The 13798-nt window shown below is 39.2% G+C and overlaps 1 protein-coding gene across 3 annotated transcripts in view; it reads right to left on the bottom strand.

Annotated features, from left to right (window-relative positions):
• ALS2 (alsin Rho guanine nucleotide exchange factor ALS2) overlaps positions 1–13425 on the bottom strand; it is a 60291-nt gene extending 46866 nt beyond the window's left edge. For 2 of the 3 annotated variants that reach the window (XM_040228793.1, XM_040228795.1), the window contains exons 1-3: positions 12937–13318; positions 1877–1952; positions 490–644 (exon numbers count right to left, since the gene is read on the bottom strand). In XM_040228793.1, the coding sequence (XP_040084727.1) occupies positions 490–644; positions 1877–1896 (175 nt within the window). In that variant the 5' untranslated portion in view covers positions 1897–1952; positions 12937–13318. Of the gene's footprint in view, positions 1–489; positions 645–1876; positions 1953–12936; positions 13319–13346 lie in introns of those variants that run through there. The other variant, XM_040228794.1, reaches the window with a different exon arrangement.
• Between the last annotated feature and the right edge of the window lie 373 nt (positions 13426–13798).

The raw sequence follows: 13798 nt of genomic DNA, 5'->3' as shown, positions 1-13798 counted from the left end.
ATTTAACCTCCCTGACCTTCAGCTTCCTCATCTGTGAAGTGGGGATAATAACAGCAGCTACCTCATAAGGTGGTTGTCAGGACTTGATGAAATAATACATATAAAGTGCTTAGCACAGTGCCTGGCACATATAATTGCTTAACAGACATTTGCTATTATTAGCATTATTATTTTGATACATTTAATGAACAAAGGTATAGCAACAGGATCTCTGAATACATAATCTTTAAAAAAATCTAATATTTCATGTACTTATCACTATAAAAAAATTTAAGCTATAATTCTCCCTTTTATTCTAGCTAGGGAACATCTTAAATTTAAGAACTAATCTGATTTCATATAAAGGGAGTAAGAACATATTTTGAAAACAAAAAGAACATAAGCTCCAGCAAAGTCCATGGAGAACCGCGGGCACACAGGAAGCTCAGCTGTTCTTACACACTCAGACACTGGTCAGAGTTTCAGTTAATGCTAAGCCGTTCTCAGCACCTTCAGTCAGAAGCACTCCATGTTTCACTCCAAGGGCAGCGTGAAGAACAGTCTTTCCTCCCCAGCCTGGCAATCTCTCTGGTGTCACAGAACAGGACCCTGCCTGCCACACATGGACCAGGCCTCTTTCTTTGGATCCTTCAGCCTCTGTGGAACTACAAACATCAAGAAAAATTGCTTAACTGTTTCTGTAGTTCAGAACTATACCTTTTGTCCTTAATACTGTCATGAAGATGTATACCTTTTACCAGTACATGGGTGACTGGGTCAGACAGGTTAGCACCTATTTTATGACTTGGTTATAACACAGAAGCAGAGGGAAAACAACTATTTATATGAGACCCTGAGGACAAATTCACAAATTACTTATTTCTATCTAAGAAGCCAACAAAACCTGGGCTATTTTTTGAAGTTTTTTGATTGAGTAACATAAAATTTCAAAATTCTAACTTCTCAATACATTAACTCCTTAGCTATTAAAGTTACAACATATCCAAAGTTGGAGTCTTAATTTTTTTTAATTTGAGAGAGAAAAAAAAACAAACAAGTAGATATATGATGAGAAAGACAGGAGCAGTAGAGATCCTTATTTCACTTTATGCTGAGTTTAAGCTCTGTAATTCCTATTTAAATTTTTAAGAGTTAAATTTGTAACAGGTAAAATCCTTCATGCTTTACTTACATTTTAGCCAAAGAATTCTATCCATCTGATGGCACTGGCTCAAAAATCATAAAACACACAGCTGTGTAATAATAATCATATCCTAACTGCCTCCCTTTCCAAGAAAAGGGCAGATTAACATATCTGGATTTCCTTTATATAACGTCTTCCTTTGTGTCGCCTCTGATAGGACATTTCTTTTTTCATAATCTTTTTTCTAGAACACTGATGCCAAAATGTTAATGATGTTCAGAAACTTTCTTTGACTTCTTTATTTTGCTATACCTAGGATTTTCTCTATTTGTGCTAAATAATATTCCTGTAAGTTGTAACTGGGCACATCCATGGTTTTATGAAAGGGAAGCCACAAACCTAACCTCTTTTTCAAAATATCGTTCATGACAAGTTTTCCAAGGATATAACTATAATTAATAAGGCTACCTTTGAAAAAACTGAAATTATGTGAGGAAAAAATGGCTTCAAAAGCTTTCCAATGATAAAATGAAGACATTTTGTGCCTTTAGTAAGAAAGGGACTAGCAACAAAGTGAACCACTAACAAGCTTTATTGTAATTATCTTTCTCTCTTTGCCAATCAACACAAATGTCGTTATTCCTACTTAATAACCATCAAGAAGAAAATTAAACTGAAGAGAAGCTACACATAAGTGGAACTGTTTGTTGTGTTTTCCTAGAAAGACAGAGGAGAAGGAAAAAATGGTTTTACCTTTTCTTCTTTGAGTCCATCGGTCAGTGGGGACACTCCATCACCAAATCATTCTCTCCTTGCAAAAGGTAAAGACCTAAACGGCAAAATTCAGGTAAGCACAAAGAGCAGTAAAAGAACCCTTTGCTATTTTATCAGTCAGATTTTTCAAAAAAAGAAAAAAAAAAAAAGGCAGCCTTCCAACAAGTGCACATTCACTGGGCAATAAATATGCAGCAAAACTATTTAAACTATTTCATATCCCGCCTGCCAAAGTTGACTCTCTAGACTGAGCCTGCCCACTAGCTTATAAAAAATGCCTGTTGAACGTCAAATGTAATTTCAAAGTGAGAAAAGACTACCTATGACCTCGCTGTACTTTGTCAGGCAACAGACTTTTTTCATTTGTTTTATTATAAAGAAGTGGAATCTGAAAACTCAGTGTGTTACATATTCACTACAAACACACTAAGGCTACTTTTAAAATGCTTCTGGGACATATGTACACTTAAATACCAATTAAATAAACAAGAACTTCTACAATCTCTCCAGTAATGTATCAGATTGAAGCAGTTTTAATTTACATTTTCCAGCAATGCTCACACACAAAATTACATCATTAGAACAAAGTTCTCCATTTATTGGAACCAGCAGAATTCTCCCCAAATCAATCTTAATTCAAAACCATAATCCAAAGGGCTAGAAGAAATCTGAATTTTAAAATATCATCTGCCATTTAATAGAAAAGGTGTATGAAAATAAGAGTGCCAATATCATGATCCATCATTTCAGCAACTCAAAGTTTAATAAAGTAGAGTTAGCAATAGGAACAGGCAGACAGAAACACTCAATGCATTTCAACTTAGAAATTCACATTTTTAAGGGCACCAAAGCTCATGAAAATAAAGGCAATGGGGTTTTAGCTGTGTGAGTGATAAAAATACTAGGGCCAAATTTATTATTGTCCTGCAAAAGGATACGGCATGATCACAATGCTCTGCAAACAGCCCACACCAGCAGGAGAGATGTAAGATCCATCTGTTTACTCCAGGTTGCCTGTGAATTCTTACTGTTTCCCATCTGTGTATCTGGAGGAAATTACTCTTTACCTAGTGTTTATTTTAGAAAGGTTCTGAATCATTCCAAGTCGGATGAAGGGTACCATGTAAATGAAAGATATATTTGAATAGATTTAGCCGATTCATTGGAAGAGACCCTAATGCTGGGAAAGACTGAAGGCGGGAGGAGAAGGGGACAACAGAGGACGGGATGGATGAATGGCATCACCAACTCAATGGACATGAGTTTGAGCAAACTCTAAGAGATAGTGAAGGACAAAGAAGTCTGGCGTGCTGCAGTCCATAGGGTCACAAAGAATCGGACACAACTTAGTGACTGAACAACACTTAATAAATGATTACTAAATGGTACTATGCTTTGTGTGTGACAGTAATTAACTTTTAGTAAAAGGTACAACTCGATGAACATGAGTCTGAGTGAACTCTGGGAGTTGGTGATGGACAGGGAGGCCTGGCGTGCTGCAATTCATGAGGTTGCAAAGAGTCGGACACGACTGAGCGACTGAACTGAACTGAACCATTCACAGCATACAGAAAAGTTCTGAGAACAGGTCTAACCTTGGCTTATCTATCAGAGATCACAGAGTAACTGGTCCCTTGATACAAGTAACAGTGCCCTGGAAGAAACCAGAGAACTGCTCCAGGAGGGAGCGGCAGTGCACAAACACACTTAATGCAACTGACTGGCTGCCTCTTGGCTGAACTGGCAATCAAAACTGTGGAGAACCTTTCGGTAAAGTGACTGAAGCAGCCAACATATCCTCCCTTTTGGGGTCCTTTTTTTTGAATACAGGGCTTTCTTAAAGTAGATTACTCCTTATGTGATATGATTTCTCACCAATAATCATTTTTTCAAATCCAAGTGAAATTAAAACTCTACAAACTGTTTTGCAACATTCCTTTGTTACTTTCTATCTATGGTAGGGAGGATAATGATCCCCAAGATGTCCATGTATCCTAATGTCCAGAACCTGGGAGTATATCAGGTTACATGCAGAGGAGAAGTAAAGCTGCTAACCAGCTGGTTTTAAGCTGGGGAGATAGTTCTATTAATAGCTATCCAGGTGGACTCAGTATAATCACAGAGTCCTTAAAAGTGGGAAAGAGAGGTAAAGGAGAGTTCGAGAAAGAGAGATGATGATGCAAACAGGATCAGAGAGCTGCTAAACTGCTGGCTTTGAAGATGGAAGGGAACAGCCAAAAGCCCAAGGAACATAGGTGGCCTCTAGGAGCCAAAAGGGGCAAGGGAATGGATTCTTTCCTAGAGCCTCTAGAAAAAAACACTTCCCTGATGACACACTGAAACCTAGAGAGACCTGAGTCTGACTTTTAACCTAAAGAGCTCTAAGATAGTAAGTTAGTGTAATTTTGAGCACTAAATTTGTAGGAATGCTATAAGCAGCAACCAAAAGCTAGTACAGTATTTCACAGACATCTTTATCAATATTTATAGATCTAATTTTGTTTTAATGGTGTTTAATATACTTCTAAGAAGATATGCCCACCTGAAATTCAAATATGGCAATGAGAAAAAAGGAAATGACTACTAAGGAAACATAACTGAAAAGGAATATTACAGCTAAATGTGGAAAGCTTATAGTTTTACTTCACATACTTATAATATGTAGCATTTACCAAATCCAGTTAACCCAACATACTTCCTCAACTATGTACCCAAACAGGAAAAATAAATTAAAAAATTTTGTTTTCCTAATATTTTTATGATCCCCCGCACTATGGGAAATCTGTAAGACTTGCCTCAACCATTCAAATAGCATTTAAACTTGCTTATGTTCTTCTGCTGTTTAACATTTTTAATTGTTATAAAACTGCCTAATTATGAGGCTTCTTCTGAGGATATTTCCCCCCAAATGAGTCAAGATCCCTGCCCTCTGCTTTTCTTCTGTTACAGTAACTTTCCCTAACAGCCTTTATTATATTAAGTAGCTCTGACCCAGAAGCTGTGTGATATTTACAGAGTCAAATAATGTGGGGTCCTCTTTTACTTCACCTGGCCTTTCCAGACACCAATGGCATCTGTAAAAGAAGCAAAATAGACTCTGGCATCCCCTCCAACTACTAAGTACTATGAGCCACAGAAGAAAGCTACATTCAGTTTAAATATACCCCTGAACACTTCAAATGATCTCCTTCACAGTGAAATGTAAAGTAATCAAACTCTCAGATGACCCTTTAAAACAAAAAGCAAATCTTGGTTCTTAATGAATTGATTCCATTGTTAGATCCCGGTGGACACACAACCTCCCGCTACATTTAACGAGAGATAAGCTAACTTGTACATGCAGAGGATATGGTTTTAGTACCATGATCTGGAAGTGCCTAAAAAAAAAAATCTGGTCTAGATGTTCTAATTATCACTAGAAAGAAGAGCTGCAAAGTATCGACAGGTCCATGATACCATAGCCAGAAATCCAAAGGCCAAAAAACTCTGAAAATTGAAAGTTTTTTCATTTAAGTCTTCTGGTGGCAAAACTTAATCTGACCTGAACTCACACAAGAGCAAAACCCGACTAGAACTAATATGAGCTTATTTACTTTTTACCCCTTTAATGTACATTTTCATAAGTTCTGTCAGAAGTATTAATATGATTGTAGGGTGGGATCAAAAGTCCCACAGGAAGTGTTATATATCTTAGTCCAAAGATCAGAAAAACTCAGTTTCAAAACAAGTATTGCCCCAAGGGTTACAAGTAAGGGACTGGGAACCTGTATTCTAAAACTATCATTTTGGTAGGCATCCTCAACTTTTTAATGGCAATGATTTACATCACTTGTGTCAAAAGTTTTAAGTCAATTTTATGGTGAACAGTCACATACAGTGCCCAAATGAGTTTTGTTAGGAATACACTCCCTGAAAATACTCTCTTGCTTCATCTGAGTGAAGGAAGGAAGCCTGGGCTCTTTAATTTCACACAAGGCTACCCATCTGGTGGAAAGAGGTAAACAAGGTGAGAGGTGCTATGTCCTAGAACAATCAGGACTTAGTGATGTATTAGATATAAGGGGGGAGATAAGGAAGGAGGAATAAAAAACAACCTCTGACTTCTGCCTTGAGCAAGTGTGTAGTGGTACCATTTACTGAAATGAGGAAAAGTGAGGGGACAGGATTCTGAAGTGGAAAGTAAGATTCTGGTTAGACAAGAATTTTTTTTTTTTTATAAATTTAAGGTGCCTGTGAGAAATCCAAGAGTACATATCAAGTGAGCAGCTGAATATATGAGTATGGTGTTCAGAAGAAAGGTCTTAACTGTTGACATGAACTTGGGAAGCATATGGACAATATCTGAGATCAAGACAATGGACAGTGACAGTGGAGTACATACAAAAGAAAGGGAAGGCACAGAATCAAGCTGCAAGATGCCTGGACAGACTGAGCAACAAACAAGGACTGAGGTGGGAAGTGGCCTGAGAGGTAGAAGAAATGAGAGTCAGATGTGGGCACACAAAGCAAAGCAGAAAACGTTTCCAGCAGGAAGGACTGATCAGCACAGCTGGGGTCTAAGCTGGGGACTGAAAACCAGATTGGAGCAGGCTGACTGTAAGTGGGAGGTGAGGACATGAAAATAAAGTTGGTGCAAATGATTCTTTTAAAAAAAAATGTTGAAATGGCAAACAGAAAGGAGCAGTCGCTGGATAGAAACATGAAGATGAAGAGTGTATTGGGGGGAGCAGGGTAAGATGAGAGAGAGCTGAACATGTCTGCAGGATGATGACACTGATCCTAGATAGAAGGGGGACAAGGACAGAGGGCAAAACCAAAATCCTGGACAAAGTGGGAAAGGACAGCATTCACAACACACATGCAGTGGGACTGCTCTTTCATGACAGGAAGGTCTACATTTCAAGAAGAAACAAAATGGCAGGTATAAACACAGGCAGGATTATAGATTTCGTGGTGGAAGGATAAGAGTCCCACAGTACAGCACCTGTGCCTAGGACTTCACCGTATGTGTGCTGTGTTTTCTAATCTCACACCTGGGCTCCATTCATTCCATCTCTTCGTTTTATTTTGCCACATTTACATATTTCTGTAAACTGCCTTTTAGGAACAAAGTAGAATATAAATAAACATTTTAAATATGGAACAGAAATATGTCAATGACCTATTATCCCCAATGCAAAGAGAAAATTAAATTCTATGTATTCACATTTAGTAAACTTTATTCTCTGGACAAAGTCCATTTACCTTAATAATTTAGTCAAAGTTAGTATACTAACTTTAAAATGCTTAAATTTCAACAACTAACACCGTATGTATTTTTCTTACCTACTATACTTCAGGTATGGAACCAATATAAAACTTCCATGGAAGCCCAAAACACCTTATGTTCTATTATATCCCAGCTGCTTAAAACAGTCCTGATATACAACAAGTACTTAATAAATACCTGTAGACAAACTGTGCTGTGCTGTGCTTAGTCGTTCAGTCACGTCCGAATCTTTTCGACCCCATGGACTAGCCTGCCAGGTTCCTCTGTTCATGGGGATTCTCTAGGCAAGAATACTGAAGTGGATTGCCATGCCCTCCTCCAGGGGATCTTCCCAACCCAGGGATCGAACCCATGTCTCTTACATCTGCACCGGCAGGCAGGTTCCTTACTACTATCAGCACATGGGAGCTGACCACCCCTTAAATCCTGACCCAGAGTTCAGGGATTCAGTAAATTAATGCATATAAATAAAGTCAGTAGGATGGCCTAGAAAGTACTTACTACTTATAATGCTGTTACTAATGGGATAATGTACTTACTAAGTCATTGATTCAAAATATAAACTCCGGGAGGTCAGAAACCATGACTTATTTATTGGTAAGCTCTTGTACGATAGGAACCATTAGGTGCAAGCTGGCTACACATAAGAGTACCCAGTGGAAGACAACCCTTGATCTTAAGTTCCTGTCCACAGACTTTCAAATGATTAGGTTTCTATGCTTATATATAATTAAAAGTCAATTTTAGACACAAAAGGGAAGTATCTTCTCATAATAAAAACTCTCATCCATAATTTGCTAATAATCTTCCTATCAAGGAAGATGCTTTTCTTTCATGCCACTTCACAGATGTCAGATAACGCAGGAGAGAACAGTCCCTTTCTACTTAGCACATGGAGACTTTTTGGTGTAATCAGGGACATTAAGGCTTCATAGTCTCTCTCTTTTTACTTATTTTTATTTTTTTATGGCCTGCTAATCTCACCCTGGGGGCCTCCCTGGGGGCTCAGTGGTAAAAAATCCGCCTGCCCAATGCAGGAGACACAGGTTTGATCCCTGGGTCGGTAAGAGCCCCTAGAGATGGAAATGGCAACCCACTCTGGGAAAACCCATGGACAGAGAAGTCTGGCAGCTGCAGTCCATGGGGTTGTAAAAAGTCCGACACTACTTAGTGACAAAACAACAACTAATCTTACCCTGAAACCTATTAAAACTGTATTCTTCTAACTGTTGAGAATCTTCTAAAATGAATATTGCTCATGGGAGGGGGGGAAACATGGTAAAATAAATATCCTGCAATATCCACTTAGGTCTTTTTTGCACTCACTGCATACCTCTTTGAAATGCATTTATTGGAAATACTAAAATTCCAAAGAAACATTCTGATAAATATTATAATTCTGCAAATGAATTTCAAATTCCCAGGTACTGCAACCATTTATGCCTATTATTACTTGACAGAGTATAACTTATGATATAAATTATGTATATATGTATTTATTAATATATATTTATATATTTATTTCTTTAATAGTTTGCTACTATTCTTTCATTAAAATGGCTGCTTTTAAAAAAAAAATAGGCATTCTAGAAATACAGTTCAAAGTACGTTGACTTATTTCTTATTTTACCGATCAATAATACCCAGTGCTTAAGGTCAAAAAGGGGACACACAACAGGGAGTACACATGCCAAAATATACTGTTCTGGAGACATATTTCACTTAGAGTATTTTGAAAGTGCTAATAACAGGTATCTTGATTAGGCCTGAAAATATTCTTTTTAAACTTGTGAGTTATATTAGGGATCAGCCACTAAATTGACTATTTATAACTCAACCATTTCATACATTATCATCATGTTTACTTATTAATACCTGTAGAAAGAGAATTATTTTGTTTGAGCAATAACTAGAACACCTGCATTCACAGTATAAAACTTAGGGTTACTACACTGTAATGAAATTTAACCAATGCAAACTTGAAAAAAAGTAAATGTTAACGACTATATGATACCTACAGTTATTTTGTATCTAAGTCACTGTCCAAATTCCCTTCAGGGTTTTAGGATACAATGCACTCCCCTACACTCTGAGAGTTCACCATCATATACTTCTCAAGGGTTTCTAGAACTTGAATTCCCCTGCAGCCTCTTAAGAAGGATCACTCCTCATATCCTAAGGAAAGCATTTCTCCCAGGAGCTCAAGTCAAACAGCAAAATAAACTTGAATTAATAATTGGTCTGGCTCCTTTCTTTAAAAAGCTTTACACAGTGGATCTGCACTGGCACATTCTTTTCCTGCTGCAGGAAGAGAAGCTACAAAGTAAAATAAAGGGAGCATATCGGAATAGAGCCCAATTATAAGTAAAAATTATAAGGTTCTAGTTTCACAAACTACCTTAACTACACATGTCTTTAAAAATACAAATCCATCCATCTATCATTCCATTTTATATTTTAACACATTTTCATATCTGCTTCAGCTCTCTTTAAAACAGAAGAAAAAGTTATACAGAGACCTGAAGGAGTTCTATCCAAACCTTCCTTCTCCAGAGTTACCCACTATTTCTAAGTTAATATGTCTTATTTCCATGTATATTCTTGTCCGTTTATGTGCTTTCACTAGATATACACATAATAAACAGTATATGTTATATTGTTTTAAAACTCTACACAGTTGCATAATACTGTGTGTATCTATCCTTTGGCAATGTTTTTTTTTTTACTCAATATTATGTATTTCAGATGTATCCCATGTTGATAAGCAAAGATCTAGTTCACTCATTTTTACCAGGGGATAGTATTTCATTGCATGAATAAACCATAGTTTATCCATTTCCCTACAAAAGTATAGCTGGATTGTTCTACTTATTGCTATTTTTTAAGAACTGCTATCATCATCTTTGCTAGATGTTTGTTTAGGAAATTGCCCCAAGTTTAGTTAAGAATTCAGCTCAACAAAAATTTCGGTTGTGGAAGAAAATAACCCTAGAATGAAAAACCTACCCATATCACACTGACCCAGTCTTTTTTCCATAAGAGTTGAGAAAGCTACATTTTCTTCAAAAACTCTACAATAAAAGAGTAAGTCTACAAAGGACCCCACAAAGTACTCATTACCTTGCTGATTTGAATATTTGTGCTCCAGCCACACGGAGAAGGCAATGCCAACCCACTCCAGTACTCTTGCCTGGAGAATCCCATGGATGGAGAAGCCTGGTAGGCTACAGTCCATGGGGTTGCTAAGAGTCGGACACGACTGAGCGACTTCACTTTCACTTTTCACTTTCATGCATTGGAGACGGAAATGGCAACCCACTCCAGTATTCTTGCCTGGAGAATCCCAGGGATGGGGGAGCCTGGTGGGCTGCCGTCTATGGTGCTGCACAGAGTCGGACACGAGTGACGCAACTTAGCAGCAGCAGCAGCTGCTCTATCCATATGGATCAATTAATTCACCTATTTAACCAATTGCTCATCTGTTCTATCAATTGTGTGATATAGGCAAATATCAGGACAAAATGTGAAGATAGCACCGTTACATCTAGAGAGGAATGGGAGGTGGGGACAGGAAAATAAATGTAGTGCTAAAAAGAATCAAGTCCAAGTTGGCTGCTTTAATTTGTGGTTCCCATGCATGTTCTTAAGGACTGATATCCTGTTAAGCCTACTGCTTTCATATTACTGATGACTGAATTACCTGGTCATCAATGAAGAGTTAAAGACAAAATTGCTAAAAAAAAAAAAAAAAAAACACTAAGTCTACCAGAATTATGTATATTCCTAATACAATCAGAATATGTGGTAGGTTTAATTTCACAAAGTAATTAAAATCCTCACAGCATTCCCCTGAGTGTCTGAGAAAAGGGCTCAACCTCACACTTTTTATTAAAGCAAGGCTTTTTTTTACACCAGCTCAAAAATCACCACTCGTTACTTACTTCATAGTTTTTCAACCCACTCCTTATCTAGTCTCATATTAATAAAGAATTACAAAAGGTTTTTACAAGTCAGTCATATTCTTTGGAAATACTTTTACAATGGACCCAGCAATACTACACTAAACCCATGCTTTTCATGAAGAGGTAGAGGATAGTACTCTTTCCATCTAATTATATGAAAAAAATCAGCTTTCAGTGAGGTTCATATCATACCTTTTGCTTCTTTAACAGTCAAAATGTTCAAAGTCAGTCAATGATGACCTAAATTCTGTAAGGCTGAAATCTGAAGAGAAGGGATTCCAGTTCACATTATTCAAATCAATTTTTAAAATAAGGGGCTTACATAATGCCAATCAAATTCTCCCCCTCAAATTACTTGCTTGGTACTTTATTTTCTGCATCATTTTCTTTTCAAATTTTAATACTGTGAAACAGCTTTTTAACATTTCTCCGTATAACTATGAATCTTACATCTGCCAATACTAGTCACAGTTTGCAAACTAAGTAATTAATTTAAACTAGGTAGAGATTCCATCAGCATTTTCCCTGTTAAAAGGCTCTAATGGAACACCAAACTTCCTACAGACCAACTTGAAATCATATTTTCTCTAAATATACCCCTGCATCATAAAACTATCTGGAAACTAACCCTTGATATTAAAAACTATAGCTCTTTTCTAAAAAAAAAAAAAAAAAAATCAGCTCTCTTTCACATCATTTAGAAAACTGTAAGTCAGTGGGTCATGGTGTAGTGGAAAAGAAAATGACATAAAATGGCTAAATGTATTGAACATTTACATACAGTGCCAAGTTCAGTAAAAAAGAAAACAGATACAATAAATGAACCATTACATGTAAAGGTACTGTTATGAAGAAAGTACTTTTATCCCCAGTTTAAAGATAAGGAAATTCAGACAGATGAGGAACTTGCCCAAACTCAAAGATGTAGGTTGATGGGGCTCCAAGTACACCCAGGTCTAAAGCCTAGGATCTTCACCATTATGCTTGTATTATTAAGATTAAAATACTGTAATCTACTGCAAAAACAAATTTTTCACTCTTTTAAATTCTTAAAGTATTCACTAACTCAGAGGTCAAGTGGCCACTCCAAATGATCATCCCTATCTATGATAAACTGAAAAGATACTGGACCAACAGGTTTGCTGAATTTCTGTACTTGTTCAAAATAAACACACATCACACAATTTTATATTTTTAAAGCCTTTTAAAGAACATATACAGCCACCAACAAATCCAGAAGGCAACAGAGTAAGGATGAGCGTTTGTTGCTGCTGCTATTGTTCAGTCGTCCAGTCGTGTCCAACTCTTTGCGACCCCGTGGACTGCAGCACGCCATGCCTCCCTGAACCTCACCATCTCCTGAAATTTGCCCAAGTTCACGTCCATTGCATCGGTGATGCCATGGACAAATGGTGAGCGTGTGTATTCAACAGTTATTTCCTTTTCCATTCTAAACCCAAAAGAAAATACTGTACTTAGATAAGCCACTTCAGCCCGTGTGTTTTTCCTCTTCTCATCAACAAAGCCCTAAGCAATACACCACCGCTTTAGCCAAACATACACGGAGGACCAACACCAGCGTCAGGACCATTTCCTCACGAAAACCCCTGTTATTTTCCTGTCTTCACTTGTCAAAAGAACTTACCACCCTCTGCTGGATCACTTGACACGCGAAAGGACTAACCTAAACTCCTAATTCTTAATATCACATTTTCTTTTTCCACGACCTCCTTTTCAAGTCAGCAAAACCCTTGGTCCACTGTCCACCGCGAGCTGCATCCAGGGGCAACCCCTCCCGGGACACTCACCAAGGTTCGCGGCCAGGGACCCGAGTTTATCTGGTCGGCGCCGACAGTGGGCATTCAATAAATCCTCCGGAATGAATGGCTGGAAGGCAGCGTGGGTGGAGGCGGGAAGGGGGGACGCGAAGAATTTCAGGAGACTGAGGTCTCCGCAGTGGCGCCCCGTCTGAGGAGGGAGGAACCGGGGCGACTGGGAGAACCCGGGGCCGTTGGGTGCTCCGCGACAGGCAGGCGCAGCGGGGCGGACGCTGGCTTGGGAAAACGGGGGCGCCGTCTCCGCGGATCCCCGCAGAGCGCTCCAGGGCCTCTGCCTGCGCCTCCGCCTTTCTCTCGGACCCCGGCCGCCCTCACGCTGGAGGCCCCGGCCGGTCAGCCCTCCGAAGCCACGAGCCAACCCGGGACCCGCGCTCGCTCACCTGACGCTCCACCAGCGGCACCGCGGTCTGCATCCGGCGCGAGACCCGCAGCTCGGCGGGCCGTGAGATCAGCTGATTCATGGGGGGCGGGGCTTCTCGGCTGGGGCTGGGCGGCTTGCGAAACTGAAGGCGGGAGGAGATCACCCCCGAAGTAGGTGGGGTCAGATGCTAACGGCGTCTGGTAGGGATCAAAATTACTCAAGGGGCGGTGGGCGCCGCGGACAACGTACCCGGGGCTGCTTGCCTCTCCCTCAACACCAGGCAGAACCACCCCTCCTGAGATGCACTTGGACAGTGACGTAACGTGGCGTCGCCGCAGCCTAACTACCCGAGCGCTTCCATGGTAACAGACGACTAGGAGGATGGTCGGGAGCCGCAGTTATTTTATTGCTACCTCAAACTGCTGAAGTCCGAAGGGTAAGCGCTACACTTGAAGGCGAAGAGGCTAAAAT

Source organism: Oryx dammah, unplaced genomic scaffold, assembly GCF_014754425.2.
Source record: "Oryx dammah isolate SB20612 unplaced genomic scaffold, SCBI_Odam_1.1 HiC_scaffold_27, whole genome shotgun sequence".
In the NCBI taxonomy this organism is placed as follows: Eukaryota; Metazoa; Chordata; class Mammalia; order Artiodactyla; family Bovidae; genus Oryx; species Oryx dammah.
This window is presented reverse-complemented; position numbering and strand designations above follow the sequence as displayed.